The sequence below is a fragment of the Macaca thibetana genome, chromosome 9, assembly GCF_024542745.1.
Source record: "Macaca thibetana thibetana isolate TM-01 chromosome 9, ASM2454274v1, whole genome shotgun sequence".
Lineage (NCBI taxonomy): Eukaryota > Metazoa > Chordata > Mammalia > Primates > Cercopithecidae > Macaca > Macaca thibetana.
This window is the reverse complement of record NC_065586.1, coordinates 32514585-32530544: the sequence shown is the minus strand read 5'-3', so window position 1 is coordinate 32530544 and position 15960 is coordinate 32514585. Positions and strand designations below refer to the sequence as shown.

The 15960-nt window shown below is 35.7% G+C and overlaps 1 protein-coding gene across 22 annotated transcripts in view; it reads right to left on the bottom strand.

Moving 5' to 3' along the window:
* CCDC7 (coiled-coil domain containing 7) overlaps positions 1-15960 on the bottom strand; it is a 440951-nt gene that overhangs the window by 103741 nt on the left and 321250 nt on the right. For 20 of the 22 annotated variants that reach the window (XM_050804671.1, XM_050804673.1, XM_050804674.1 and 17 more), the window contains one exon: positions 11781-11897. The exons of the other annotated variants lie outside the window; for them this stretch is intronic. In XM_050804671.1, coding sequence (XP_050660628.1) covers positions 11781-11897 — 117 coding nt within the window. The remainder of the gene's footprint in view (positions 1-11780; positions 11898-15960) is intronic. 22 annotated transcript variants of the gene reach the window in all.

The window sequence follows — 15960 nt, the reverse complement described above, 5'->3', positions numbered from 1 at the left end:
TGTTGTTTCAGATGTTTAAACACCACTACTTGGCCTCTGAGACCCAATTATTCCTATTGCATCTAAGATTCCCAATTCAGTAGCAGCAACATCCAGTGTGATTTCTGACCAATAGAGAAGAGCAACCACAGGGCTGTTTGAGAATGCTTGGGCTGTCTTCACATTTCTCACAGTTGTGGTGAAAGGTATGTCCTCTGGACCCTCCTAAGATGGGTTAGCAGATCTTTTTTTTTTTTTTTTTTTTTTGAGGATATTGTCCAAATATTAAATTTATATTTAATGAAATTATTTGGTTTATTTTAATTACATTATTTGATTATTATTTTTTATTTTTATTTATTTATTTAATTTTTATTATTATACTTTAAGTTCTAGGGTACATGTGCATAACGTGCAGGTTTGTTACATATGTATACTTGTGCCATGTTGCTGTGCTGCACCCATCAACTCGTCAGCACCCATCAACTCGTCATTTACATCAGGTATAACTCCCAATGCAATCCCTCCCCCCTCACCCCTCCCCATGATAGGCCCCGGTGTGTGATATTCCCCTTCCTGAGTCCAAGTGATCTCATTGTTCAGTTCCCACCTATGAGTGAGAACATGCGGTGTTTGGTTTTCTGTTCTTATGATAGTTTGCTAAGAATGATGGTTTCCAGCTGCATCCATGTCCCTACAAAGGACACAAACTCATCCTTTTTTATGGCTGCATCGTATTCCATGGTGTGTATGTGCCACATTTTCTTAATCCAGTCTGTCACTGATGGACATTTGGGTTGATTCCAAGTCAACCCAAATTTGCTATTGTGAATAGTGCCACAATAAACATACGTGTGCATGTGTCTTTATAGCAGCATGATTTATAATCCTTTGGGTATATACCCAGTAATGGGATGGCTGGGTCATATGGTACATCTAGTTCTAGATCCTTGAGGAATCGCCATACTGTTTTCTATAATGGTTGAACTAGTTTACAATCCCACCAACAGTGTAAAAGTGTTCCTATTTCTCCACATCCTCTCCAGCACCTGTTGTTTCCTGACTTTTTAATGATCGCCATTCTAACTGGTGTGAGATGGTATCTCATTGTGGTTTTGATTTGCATTTCTCTGATGGCCAGTGATGATGAGCATTTTTTCATGTGTCTGTTGGCTGTATGAATGTCTTCTTTTGAGAAATGTCTGTTCATATCCTTTGCCCACTTTTTGATGGGGTTGTTTGTTTTTTTCTTTTAAATTTGTTTGAGTGTTTTGTAGGTTCTCGATATTAGCCCTCTGTCAGATGAGTAGATTGCAAAAATGTTCTCCCATTCTGTAGGTTGCCTGTTCACTCTAATGGTAGTTTCTTTTGCTGTGCAGAAGCTCTTTAGTTTAATGAGATCCCATTTGTCAATTTTGGCTTTTGCTGCCATTGCTTTTGGTGTTTTAGACATGAAGTCTTTGCCCATGCCTATGTCCTGAATGGTCCTACCTAGGTTTTCCTCTAGGGTTTTTATGGTATTAGGTCTAACATTTAAGTCTCTAATCCATCTTGAATTAATTTTCGTATAAGGAGTAAGGAAAGGATCCAGTTTCAGCTTTCTACTTATGGCTAGCCAATTTTCCCAGCACTATTTATTAAATAGGGAATCCTTTCCCCATTTCTTGTTTCTCTCAGGTTTGTCAAAGATCAGATGGCTGTAGATATGTGGTATTATTTCTGAGGACTCTGTTCTGTTCCATTGGTCTATATCTCTGTTTTGGTACCAGTACCATGCTGTTTTGGTTACTGTAGCCTTGTAGTATAGTTTGAAGTCAGGTAGCGCGATGCCTCCAGCTTTGTTCTTTTGACTTAGGATAGTCTTGGAGATGCGGGCTCTTTTTTCATTCCATATGAACTTTAAAGCAGTTTTTTCCAATTCTGTGAAGAAACTCATTGGTAGCTTGATGGGGATGGCATTGAATCTATAAGTAACCTTGGGCAGTATGGCCATTATCACGATATTCATTCTTCCTATCCATGAGCATGGTATGTTCTTCCATTTGTTTGTGTCCTCTTTTATTTCACTGAGCAGTGGTTTGTAGTTCTCCTTGAAGAGGTCCTTTATATCCCTTGTAAGTTGGATTCCTAGGTATTTTATTCTCGTTGGGTTAGCAGATCTTAAATGATAAATCCACATTAACATTCCAATTTTCCTAGGCCTTTGAATCCCTTCCTTTTCAGTAAACCAAGGCAATTCTGCATTTCAGCTTCACTTAGTATAGGCCACCTTTTGGTCCATGTTTCAGCCAACCAAACTGACTGTTACAGTCCTTTGTAACCTCCATGCTGCAACATTAAACCAACAATCTCTGCTTAGTGATAAATAAATTATACCATATCAATAAATTTGGTGTGATCTAACTTTGTTCTTTTCATCTTCATCCTATACATGCAATATTGATTCCCAAACATATTCCCCTGATTTCTGTCTAAACAAATTAGAAAAATTATGTAGTTCTTTTGGAATGCAGTGCACCTTCTCATGAGTGAAACTTTGTGCTTAATCTTTAGGGGGCTGGTAGGACTTGAGTCTAATTATAGGTCTACAGGCAAAAGAGGGTGGTGGGGTTGAGTCTTGAGGAGAATCAGAAGTGTTTTGCAAGGTAAGTATCTCAAGGGAGGCAATTATAGTTTCTTCGGACAGAGCAGGATTAATCTCTTCCAACAGGAATGAAGGAATGAAAAGGCTGCTTCAGCTTTTTTGTTTTGTTTTGTTTTCTTTTCTTTTTTAGAGACGCAGTCTCGCTCTGTTGCCCAGGCTGGAGTGAAGTGGCGCCATCTCGGCTCACTGCAAGCTCTGCCTCCTGGGTTCCCGCCATTCTCCCGCCTCAGCCTCCCGAGTAGCTGGGACTACAGGCGCTGGTCACCACGCCCGGCTAATTTTTTGTGTTTTTAGTAGAGACAGGGTTTCACCATGTTAGCCAGGATGGTCTCAATCTCCTGACCTTGCGATTCGCCCGCCTCGGCCTCCCAAAGTGTTGGGATTACAGGCGTGAGCAGCAACCACGCCCAGCCCTGTTTTTTTATTGTATATATTTATGGGGTATGAGTGGTGTTTTGATACATGTATATATTGCAGAATGATTAAATCAAGTTAATTATCACCTCACATACCAATTTTTGTAGTAAAAATAAAGTCTACTCTCTTAGCAATTTTCAAGTATACAGAATATTTTATTAACTATAATGACGATGCTATACAGTAGCTCTCCAGAAATTAATACTCCTATCTGAAATTTTGTGCCCTTTTGTAACATCTTCCCATTTCTCCCCCTTCCCCCAGCCTCAGGTAACCACCATTCCACCTTCTACTTCCATGAGTATGACTTTTTAGATTCAACATATATGTGAGATCGTGCAGTATTTTTCTTTATGTGCCTGGCTTATTTCACTTAGCATGTCTTCCAGGTTCATCCATGTTGTTGAGAATGGTAGTATCTCATTTTTAAAAGGAAGAATAATATTCCATTGTATGAGAACACCACAATTTCTTTACCAATACATCCACTGACAAACATGTTGTTTTCATATCTTGGGGTTATTGTGAGTACTGTTGCATGGACACAGGGATGCAAATATCTTTACTAGGTATTTATTTCATTTCCTTTGGGTATGTACCCAGAAGGGGAATTGCTGGGTTATATGGTAATCCTATTTTTAATTTTTTAAAGAAATTCCCTATTGTTTTTCACCACCTATACAGTATATAAGGATTCTGTTTCTCCATAACCTCACCAACATGTTATCTTTTTGATAACAGCCATTCTAATAGGTGTGTGATGATAACTTATGGTTTTTATTTGCATTTCCCTGATGATTAGTGATGTTGAGCATCTTTTCATATGCCTGTTGACCATTTGTATGTCTTATTTCAAAAAGTGTCTATTTAGGTTCTTTTCCCATTTTTATCAGACTATTATTGTTATTTTGCTGTTGAGTGTGTGAGTTCCTTACATATTTTGAATATCAACTGCTTATCTAACAATATATGATTCACAAATGTTTTTTCTCTGAATCTGTTGCTGTCTTTTCATTTTCTGCATTGTTTCCTTTGTCCAGAAAAGTTTTAGTTTCATTATACTTCCACTTGTATACTTTTGCTTTTGTGTCTCAGGCTCTTGGTTAGATATCCAAAAATTATTGCCAAGATCAATATCAAGAAGTTTTTCCCTTATGTTTTCTTCAAGGAGTTTTATAGTTAAAGGTGTTATGTTTAGGTCTTCAATCCATTTTTTTTTTGTGAATGTTATAAAATAAGGTCCAGTTTCATTATTTTGCGTTTGAGTATTCAGATTTCCCAACACTATTTGTTAAAGAGATGGCCATTCTCCCACTGTGTCTTCTTGATGGCCTTGTGAAAATTAGTTGACATATATGGTTGTGTTTATTTCTGGGCCCTCTATTCTCTTCCATCAGTCTATATATCTGTTTTTATACCAGTACCATAGTTGTTTTTAAAAAATATTTTTATATTTTAAAATCGCTCTGTAATACAATTTGAAACCAGAAAGTGTGATGCCTGTAACTTTGTTTTTCTTTTTAAAGACTGTTTTGGCTTTAAAACAATTGTATTACAAAGACATCACAACAGTGATGTCTGTTGTGATTCTATAGAAGTAATCGAATTTTTGTTTTCTGTTTCTCTAAAAATGTAATTGGAATATTGATAAGCACTGTGTTGAATCTATGTGACTCTGGGTAGTGTGTGTGTGTGTGTGTGTGTATATATATATATCAGGCAGCTTCTGGAAGAGTGTGCCAACAAACTACTTCCAGGAAGAAACTAGATTCTGGGGACCTATAACTAGCCACGAGAAGTGCCCGCACACTCATTCAAAACTATCTCTTTGCTCTCTCTTCTCTAGGCAAACTCATGACTTCCAAGTTCCCTCCACTCCCTGAAGTAGGTAATTTAAGAGCCAAACCCTCTGGCAGAAACTGTAAATGTTGCAGAACTCTATATGTGGTCCAAACCCTTCATTCCTCTGGAAGAAGTTATGAATTGTGGATTATTTCCCAATTGTATGACATTGTGCTTAGGATGAAGTTTGTGCATGAGTCTTTGCTTTCCCTACCCATTAGGTGGATATTTTTTCAGTTTCCCAATGTGTAGGAGTCACTCAACCACTTTCTGGCTCTCAGAGAGAATTGATCCATGCAGAAATGTTTATTTTCTGCATCTGTGGGAGGGAGAAAAGTAAGGAACCTCCTATTCCACCATGTTGCTGACATCAGTCTCTAGAAAGCCTGCTTCTAATGGCAAGGAGGACTCAGCAGAGTTTAGAAGTAAACATCCCTAGCTTCATTAGGATCTTCCCATATTTCCTCATTCCAGTTTTTAGGATTTTGTTCTATCCTAATCAATGCTCTCATTTTAACAGAAGATATCCTATAAAAGTGGGAATTCAACTTGCATTATAATTCAGTCACTCACAGGATGAGACTCTGGGTATGGTTTTCAGCAATCTGAGCTAGTTTTCAGCAATCTGTAGCTATAGGAGACCAGGGTTTCTTTCAGGTTAGTCACAGAAAGTTGTAGGTCATTATGTGGCTCTTGGGATGGAAATTTGAATTCCAAGCTCATCCTTTTCTTTCCCCACTTTGTCTAACATAGTAAGAGTAACCAGCTAATATCATTATACTCATTACTTTGGCAAAAATATGTTAAGGTATCAAATAAATGGTCACTCAGAAACCTGCTGTTTTTAGGTATTTGATCAGGAGTATCCAGTGGTGGTATTTTGTGTCCTATTACCATATGATGCCACGGTATCAGTGCTCTCTTTACTACTGGAGATAGAGTTATTTCTGCGTTTAAAACTAATAATATTGGTGAACTAATTCCCAAAACCCCAGAACCAATTCAGAAAATTCATCCTTAAAATTATGTTCCTTTAGAATCATTCCTGGTACCAAAATATGTATTAGTGAGGGTTCTCCAGAAGCAGAAAGGAGAGAGGGAGAAAGAGTGAGAGAAGTTTTAAGGAACTGTCTCATGGGATATTTAGGGCTGGCTGGCAGGCTGGAAACTGTGGCAGGAGTCAACATTTCAGTCTTAAGTCAAAGGCATTGTGGAGGCAGAATTCCTTCTTTGGGGATCTCAGTCTTTTCTCTCAAGACCTTCACCTGACTCAATGAGGTTCACCCACATTATGGAAGGTAAGCTGTTTCCCTCAAAGCCTGGTGATTTAAATGTTAATTATATCTAATACAAACACCCTCACAGTAACATCTAGACTTGTGTTTGACCATGCAACCAGGTACTAGAGTCTAGTCAAGCTGACATAAAACTACCACAGTTGGCCATTCGCTTGGAAAAGGCCATTCAGGAAAGAGCACTTATTAATCTTATGCATTATACCAGAAACAACTCTGAGAAATTATAAAACCATCTCTAAGAGGGGCTCTATGCTATGCTACTTACCATGGAGCCTAATACCATTAAAGATGAATGGAGAGGTGTTTTAGAAGCTCAAGCAATAGGAGTACACCAATGGAAGTTCTAGAGACAGTTTAAAGGCAGGCAAGATGTTTATGGGAAATGTGGCTTTTCTGTATCAAGTACCATAGACCCTTTTATTCCTTTATTAGTAGATGCACATGGTCAATATAGGTGAAGAGAGCAAAAGAAACAAGGTACGTGGTAGCTGCTGGGTGCCCCAGTGAGAGAGACACTGTGCTTTCTGTATTCCCTCTTCTTTATTATGTTAAGAAGCCAAATAAATGTAATATTAGTTTAAAGTCTGTTTTGTCTAGTGAATTTATTATAGCCTGAAACTGACAATGATTGGGAGTACCATAATCGTTACTTTTAGAGAATAAAATACAATTACTTCCATTTCTGAATTCATATGTTATATTATTAATATATTGTCATACCAGTGTTGTTAAATATACTGATTATCACCGTGACTAGCACACAATTTGGGGTCTTTCTCTCATAGTTTAGCTGAAAATAGATGTTGAGGAAGTCAGAATTAAGGTGAAGGAATACTTCTATCTTCTATTTACTTTCAATTTCAATTTGTGTTGTGTGTGCAGGGTGGGGTGATAATCTTTATTTTGAACCTTTCTGAGCCATCTTGTTTTGGGTGTTCATGTCTTAAAAACATTATTACTATACTTTTAATAACGCATGTATTTTTACATTTAGCTTCTCCAAAATTGAAGTACATTACAATAAATGAAAAATAAAGCACTGTTTCACAATTTGATTGTTAACATTTCTGCTTCCTTATGTTACCTAAAAAGGACATGTCTCATAATCAGTAACATGATACTAGTTAAACATGATAATTGCATTATGCGTTTTTATATAATTTAAGAATGCTTATATAAAATGTGAATTTAAATTATTCGATATACTTACTGTATGTCTTTCATTAAGCTTTCTTGGTTTTTTGACCCTATGTTTTTGTAGACAATTATATTTTTGATCATTTATATAATGTTGGGCCTTTACATATCATATTTCAGTTTTATGAGTTAATTAGCATTAGATAAGTTGTGAGCATGTTTGAATCTGTTTCTCTGTCAATATTAAGAGTTAGATATTGGAAATAGGATTTCCTAGCCCTATGAAAGAAAGCAAAAGTATTTATAACAATCACATACCTTATGAAATACATGTGCTGGATGGATTAAAAACTGCATGTAAAAATAAGCAAATGCTAAAAGAAAACATAGAAAAATATCCATATAACCTTGAAGTTAAAGGGACATTCCTAAGTAAGAACAGAAACATAGAATTGTAAATAAAGTAGAAACATACAAGACCACAATAAATTGAAAAAATATGTGCCAACATATAAAAGATAGAACTATAAAATGATTTTAAAAGTATGTGCTATCTGACTTATTTTGTTAATATATAAAAGCACCTAGAATGTTTTAAAAAAGCAGACAACCTAATAAAAAATGGGCAAAGGGTACAACATAACAGAAAAGGAAATGAAAAGAGGTAAGGAATAAAAGATGTTCTGCCTGACTAGTAGTCATGAAAATGCAAGAAAAAAAGAGAAAGATGATTTTCACCCATGACTAAACATGCTATTAACTGATACAGAAAGCATGAAAAAAGCAAATAATGATGGCTGAACACACATATTCAAACTTATTAACACTTTAACAGTTTTGTTTTTTTGATTAGTTTGGAGTGAGAAAGCAATTTAAGAGTATAAATGGAAGTAAAATATTTCTAAGGTTCTTTTATTTGTAATGGAGCTAAAGATACTGATTAGCTTTAGACATAGCAAAAATTATGTATAAGACTAAATACATTTGTTAAGACAAAAAATTGAGGACAAACAAATAATGGAATGTAAAGTTTCAGTTTGGTAGAGAAGAAAGGAAGGAAACAAAACTTGAAAAATAAAACACTCAAAAACAAACAAACAAATATATAAATAGATACAAATCAAAAGGTTTGCAGGAAACATTGTATAATTTATCTGGCAGGGAAATCCAATTCTACCAATAACAACATTTATTATATACTATTTAAGTTGAAATAGTATAATAACATTTATTATACTATTAATACTACTAATAATTATATTACTAATAAAACTATTAGATACTAAGTCATACTAATACTAAAATACTATTAGTATTAAGAACTATTAGTATTACTAAATAGTAAATCTGTTATATACTTAAAACTACACAAAAACGTACCATATATTTCTATGAAATAAAGGATGTACATAAAAATAAGATTTTGCTTAGCTCTGAAAGTAAAAAAGATAACTGAGAATGATGGTAATCAAATAACATGAGGGGAGGGGTCTTTAGCTTTATGTGTAACATTATAATGTTAAGATAAAGGATTGTGAGTTATATAGTATCCACATACTCACAAAAATTGATGATTGATAGATAGATAGATAGATAGATAGATAGATAGATAGATAGATAGACAGACAGACAGACAAAAGCCTAGAAGCCAATATGACAGTTAACAAAGGCCAATTCTGAGTCTGGTTTGTAGGCATATTAGTGACTGTTATTTTCTTCTTTGTGCTTTTTCATAATGTTCAACCTTGCTACAATAATAAAAGGAAACATATCAAAACAATCAGGTCCAGAGTAAAGGTAAGTTTGGTTTGGAACATGTTGAATCCTAGGAGTCTGTGGATTCCAACACCTAGTGCAGGGGCAGGTATGAGTGTATGTAGGAGGATACCCAGCCAGCATTGCACATCCAGCTGAGATTGACCTAAATGTTTTGTGAATGGATCTAATTTCTATAATTGAGAGGGTCTGGGTTTTTTGCTTTTTTCAAATGTGTTCCTGGAAAAATCTGAGTAAGGCAAGTGTGATGGAAATAAAACAGTCCTGGAGAATTGAAGATGATATGAATGAAGAATTAAAGTCACTAAAAACAGTATGGAATGATGTTAATAAATAAGGACTTCAAAGTTTAAAAGCTAAAGCAAGACAAACAATAACCTAGAAAAGAGAAATCTCACATTCAAATATTGGCTACTCTACCTATAAACCATGTGATGATATTGGTCAAATCATTTAACCACAGTATTTTAGAACTGAGAAGTACAAGGTCAAGGAACAGCAGTTTCAAGGTCAGGTGAGGGCCTGTTCCTCATAGATGCTGCATTATCTGTGTCCTTACATACACATATGGAAGAGTGACAAAGATGAGAGCTGTGTCCTTACATGGTTGCAAGACAAAAGGGACTAGGACTTCCCTTCTACCTCTTTTAGGAGGGTACTAATCCCATTCATAAGGGTAGAGTCCTTGTGACTTAATCATGTCCCAAAGGCCCCACCTCTTAATACCATCGCATTGGGTCTTAGGTTCCAATATATGAATTTTAGGGAAAAACATACATTCAGATCATAGCATTCCACCCCTAGTCCTCCAGAATTCATGTACATCTCACACATAAAGTATGTTCATTGCATCTCAATAGTCCCAATAGTCTTAACTAGTTCTAGCATCAACTCAAAAAGTCTGAAGTCCAGAGTCTCATCTAAATATCATCTAAATCAGACATGGGTGAGAATCAAGATATGATTCTTCCAAAGGCAAATTTCTCTCCATCTGTGAATGTGTGACATCAAACAAGTTATATGTTTCTAAAATACAATGGTGGGATAGACATAGGATAGACATTTTTATTACAAAAGGAAGAAATAGGAAAAAATAAAGGATAATGGATCTTGACTAAATCCAAAACCTAATGGGGCAAACATAAAGTCTTAAGGCTCCATAATAATATTATTTGCCTTAAAGTCCTGCCTTCTGGACACACTGGCATGGACGTTGGGCCCCTAAGGCTCTGGGCAGCCCTGCCTCCATGGCTTTGATGGGCTCTGCCCATACAGTAACACTCATGGGTTGAGCCTGAGTGCCTGCAACTCCCCCAGTCTAGTATTGCATGCTGGTGGCTCTGCAGTTACGAGGTTGTGGAAGAAGTACTGCCCCAACAGCTCTACTAGGCATTGCCCTAGTGGGGTATCACAGCAGTGGCTCTGTACCAACAGCTCCACTAGGCATTATCATACTGGGGGCACTCTGTGTTGGTTCCACCCCTGTGGTAGTTTTCTATCTGGGTCCTAAGCTTCTTTAAGGCATCTTTTGAAATCTAGGTAGAGGTAGCCATGCCCCTACAGGTCTTGCACTCTCTGCAGAGTTAGTACTACATGGATAGCACCATACAGGTTTATGTCTTGTACATTCTAGAGGTGTGATGTGAGCCACACCTATGCCCTCATGAGCCACAGCTGGGGTGGCTAAGAAGCACTGTGTCTGAAAGTGGGGAACAAAGACTTGAGGTGGCACTGGACAGCAAGCTCCAAGATCCCAAGGGCACATGAGGCCCCACCTTTGAAATAGTTCTGGGCTTCAGGCCTTGACACTATGGGCCTTGATGGAAGGGGAAGTCCCAATGATTTCGTAAATGCATTCAGAGTTATTCTCCCAATGTCTTGTTGAATACCATCTGTCTTGCTTCTCTCCATACTAATCTCTTCATCAAACAATCACTTGGCCACACTCTTGGTGTTCTCTCCCAAAGGAGCTCTCTCAATTTGACCAGTCTGAAAATTTTCCAAATCTTCACATGCTGTTTCTCTTCTGATTATAAATTCTGTCTTTAATTTATCTTTTAATGCATTTTATTAAACATAGTCAATAGAAGTCATGCTGCACCCTAAAGACTTGGCTTAGAGATTTCTTCCACCAAATATCCTGTTTTATCACTCCTATATTTTTCCTCTCATAAAACACTAGGATGCAAACACAATTCAGTCAAGATCTTTCCCACTTTATAACAAGGATGGCATATCCTACAGTGTCTGATAGCACGTTCCTCATTTCTAAGACCTCATCAGAATGGCCTTCACTGTCCATATTTCTAACATTCCATTCACAATTACTTAAGTAATCTCTAATAGCTCTATAAAATTCCTAGAAAAGTGTTTCCCAAACTGGTACTCCATGAAATACTAGTATAAGAAAAAGAAAAAGGCAGATTCCTTCACCAAATAAATTTAAGAAATACAGTATAAGAATTAGAATATTAAAAAATATGAGAAGAGTGGTGTTAATAGCTTTACAGCATTCATTAACTCTGTGAAACTCTAATTTTTGGTAAATTGTTTTAAAATATTCATCCTAAAGGAAAATTCAACTATAAAGCCATAAATAGAGCTGAGTCACATTTATAACATATTTTTAAATAATCAAGTGCTCTATGTCTATTATTTTAAAACATATTTATCAACATAATACATACTTCTCAATTTTTGGTATTGGTCAACTTCACTTGTCTGAATTTGATCCATGTGTCCTGCAGCTGATTCTACACTTTCAGGTGTAAAACTCCTATCTGGCAGTTTATCCGTACCTTGATCTACCAAGATTAAAAGAAAAAAAATTTTTAGTAAATTAAATACAGAAATAACTATTGAACCTTACCTACTACAGCCTAATCTCAAGAAGACTATAATTTCTAAAGTTTAGGAACATATTAATACATCATTATGTCAAATAAGAAGAGAAAAATTATCTCTATTAATATCTGAAGTTAATTTGACAAATTTCACATCTATCCTGATAAAACTCTTTGAAAAAGCAGAATTATAGATTTACTCCTAGACATTTACTCCCTTAAGATAGAATACATTTCAGTCTCCACCCAAAAGCTAAGATTTTGGTTTCTAGTGAAACACCAAAAGCCATTACTATTAAAATTATGAACGAAACAAAAATGTAACTCATTATTGTTTTCTTTAGCAATTACCCATTTCTGGTAAAGTTGGTAATATAATGCAGAAATGCAATAAAGTAGAAATTTTGATTTTCTGCTAAGTTTACTTGTATGACCAAACATACTCATACAATGTTGATTAAAACTAAAAATAGATTTGCCTGTATTGATTTGTTTTATGAATTTTTTATAATAAAAAATTAAATTAAAAGAGAAAAAAGTATATATATCTGGGTCAGAGAGATTGTACATATTCAATGTCAATGAAACTCATAGATATATTTTTATTTTCTAATATAATTGGTACATATTTTCATAAAGATGTCTCCAAATGTCTAAACATTATCTACATCTTCCTGTAACACTGAGATCTGTTTCTCTGTACCCCTCCCAACTGATACTATATACTTACAGTATTTATTTTATAAATGATTTTAACTGAATTTTTTATTATTGATATAAATGTATTTGATTAACAATAGGGATAAAATATCTGCTGTCCATTTTTCTGTTGGAGAAATTTATTTTAAAAATTTCTTTTAATATATTTTTTATTAAAGAAATAATCTAAAATAAATGTTAAAATATTTTTACATAAAAGTTATAACCTTTTGACTGTCACAAAATTTTGATGTTTGCTTTTTAATTTTGATTTTGGTGTTTCTGTGCACAGAAATTTTAAATTATTATTTAGCCAATTTTTAATGATCTTTCCTTTATGTTCGTATCTATGAAGTCATACCTAGGGTAACATTCCTAAGAATGAGACTAATTTACGTTTTCTTTCACTGTTTGATTTTTCATAGTACTTATTTATAACCTAGAAAATCAGTTTTTTGAATAGTAAAAGATAAAGTTATCACTTTAGTTTCTTTTCTGATTTGTCTTAATATGATTCATTAAATAAACGTTTTTTATACCACTAATTCTAATGCTTATTTTTCTGGAGTTTCTAGCCTGCTCCACTCATCTATATGTTTATTATTTTATTTAATTTTATTTAATTTTATTTTTATTTTTTATTTTACTTTAAGTTCTGGGGTACATGGGCACAATGTGCAGGTTTGTTACATATGTATACATCTGCCATGTTGGTGTGCTGCACCATTAACTGGTCATTTATATTAGGAATATCTCCTAATGGTATCCCATGATAGGCCCCGGTGTGTGATGTTCCCCACCCTGTGTCCAAGTGTTCTCATTGTTCAGTTCCCACCTATGAGTGAGAACATGCAGTGTTTGCTTTTCTGTCATTGTGATAGTTTGCTCAGAACGATGGTTTCCAGCTTCATCCATGTCCCTAGAAAGGACATGAACTCATCCTTTTTATGGCTGCATAGTGTTCCATGGTGTATATGTGCCACATTTTCTTAATCCACACTATCATTGATAGACATTTGGGTTGGTTCTAAGTCTTTGCTACTGTGAATAGTGCCTCAATAAATACATGTGTGCAGTGTCGTTATAGAAGCATGATTTATAATCCTTTGAGTATATAGCCAGTAATGGGATGGCTGGGTCAAATGGTATTTCTAGCTCTAGATCCTTGAGGAATTGCCACACTGTCTTCCACAATGGTTGGACTAGTTTACAGTCCCACCAACACTGTAAAAGTGTTCCTATTTCTCCACATCCTCTCCAGCACCTGTTGTTTCCCGACTTTTTAATGATCACCATTCTAACTGGTGTGAGATGGTATCTCATTGTGGTTTTGATTTGCATTTCTCTGATGGCCAGTGATGATGAGCATTTTTTCATGTGTCTCTTGGCTACATAAATGACTTCTTTTGAGAAGTGTCTGTTCATATCCTTTGCCCAGTTTTTGATGGAGTTGTATGATTTTTTCTTGTAAATTTGTTTAAGTTCTTTGTAGATTCTGAATACTAGCCATTTGTCAGATGGGTAGATTGTAAAAAGTTTCTCCCATTCTGTTGGTTGCCTGTTCACTCTGATGGTAGTTTCTTCTACTGTGCAGAAGCTCTTTAGTTTAATTAGATCCCATTTGTTAATTTTGGCTTTTCTTGCCATTGCTTTTGGTGTTTCAGTTGTGAAGTCCTTGGCCATGCCTATGTCCTGAATGGTATTGCCTAGGTTTTCTTCTAGGGTTTTTATGGTTTTAGGTCTAACATTTAAGTCTTTAATCCATCTTCAATTTTTTTTTGTGTGTAAGGTATAAGGAAGGGATCCAGTTTCAGCTTTCTACATATGGCTAGCCAGTTTTCCCAGCACCATTTATTAAATAGGGAATCCTTTCCCCATTTCTTGTTTCTCTCAGGTTTGTCAAAGATCAGATGGTTGTGGTATTATTTCTGAGGGCTCTGTTCTGTTCCATTGGTCTATATATCTGTTTTGGTTCCAGTACCATGCTGTTTTTGTTACTGTAGCCTTGTAGTATAGTTTGAAGTCAGGTAGAGTGATGCCTCCAGCTTTGTTCTTTTGGCTTAGGATTGTCTTGGCAATGCAGGCTCTTTTTTCGTTGCATTTGAACTTTAAAGTAGTTTTTTCCACTTCTGTGAAGAAAATCGTTGCTAGCTTGATGGGGATGGCATTGAATCTATAATTTATCTTGGGCAGTATGGCCATTTTCATGACATTGATTCTTCCTATCCACGAGCATGGAATGTTCTTCCATTTGTTTGTGTCCTCTTTTATTTCTTTGAGCAGTGGTTTGTAGTTCTCCTTGAAGAGGTCCTTCACATCCCTTGTAAGTTGGATTCCTAGGTATTTTATTCTCTTTGAAGCAACTGTGAATGGGAGTTCACTCATGATTTGGCTCCCTGTTTGTCTGTTATTGGTGTATAGGAATGCTTGTGATTTTTCCACATTGATTTTGTACCCTGAGATTTTGCTGAAGTTGCTTATCTGCTTAAGGTGATTTTGGGCTGAGACAATGGGGTTTTCTAAATATACAGTCATGTCATCTGGAAACAGGGACAATTTGACTTCCTCTTTTCCTAACTGAATACCCTTTATTTCTTTCTCCTGCCTGATTGCCCTGGCCAGAACTTCCGACACTATGTTGAATAGGAGTGGTGAGAGAGGGCATCCCTGTCTTGTGCCAGTTTTCAAAGGGAATGCTTCCAGTTTTTGCCCATTCAGTATGATATTGACTGTGGGTTTGTCATAAATAGCTCTAATTATTTTGAGGTACATCCCATCAATACCTAGTTTATTGAGAGCTTTTAGCATGAAGGGCTGTTGAATTTTGTTGAAGGCCTTTTCTGCATCTATTGAGATAATCATGTGGTTTTTGTTTTTGGTTCTGTTTATATGCTGGATTATGTTTATTGATTTGGGTATGTTGAACCAGCCTTGCATCCCAGAGATAAAGCCAACTTGATCATGGTGGATAAGTTTTTTGATGTGCTGCTAGATTTGGTTTGCCAGTATTTTATTGAGGATTTTTGCAATGATGTTCATCAGAGATATTGGTCTGAAATTCTCTTTTTTTGTTGTATCTCTGCCAGGCTTTGGTATGAGGATGATGCTGGCCTCATAAAATGAGTTGGGGAGGACTCCCTCTTTTTCTATTGATTAGCATAGTTTCAGAAGGAATGGTACCAGCTCCTCCTTGTATCTCTAGTAGAATTCAGCTGTGAATGCATCTGGTCCTGCACTTTTTTTGGTTGGTAGGCTATTAAGTATAGCCTCAATTTCAGAGCCTGTTATTGGTCTATTCAGGGATTTGACTTCTTCCTGGTTTAGT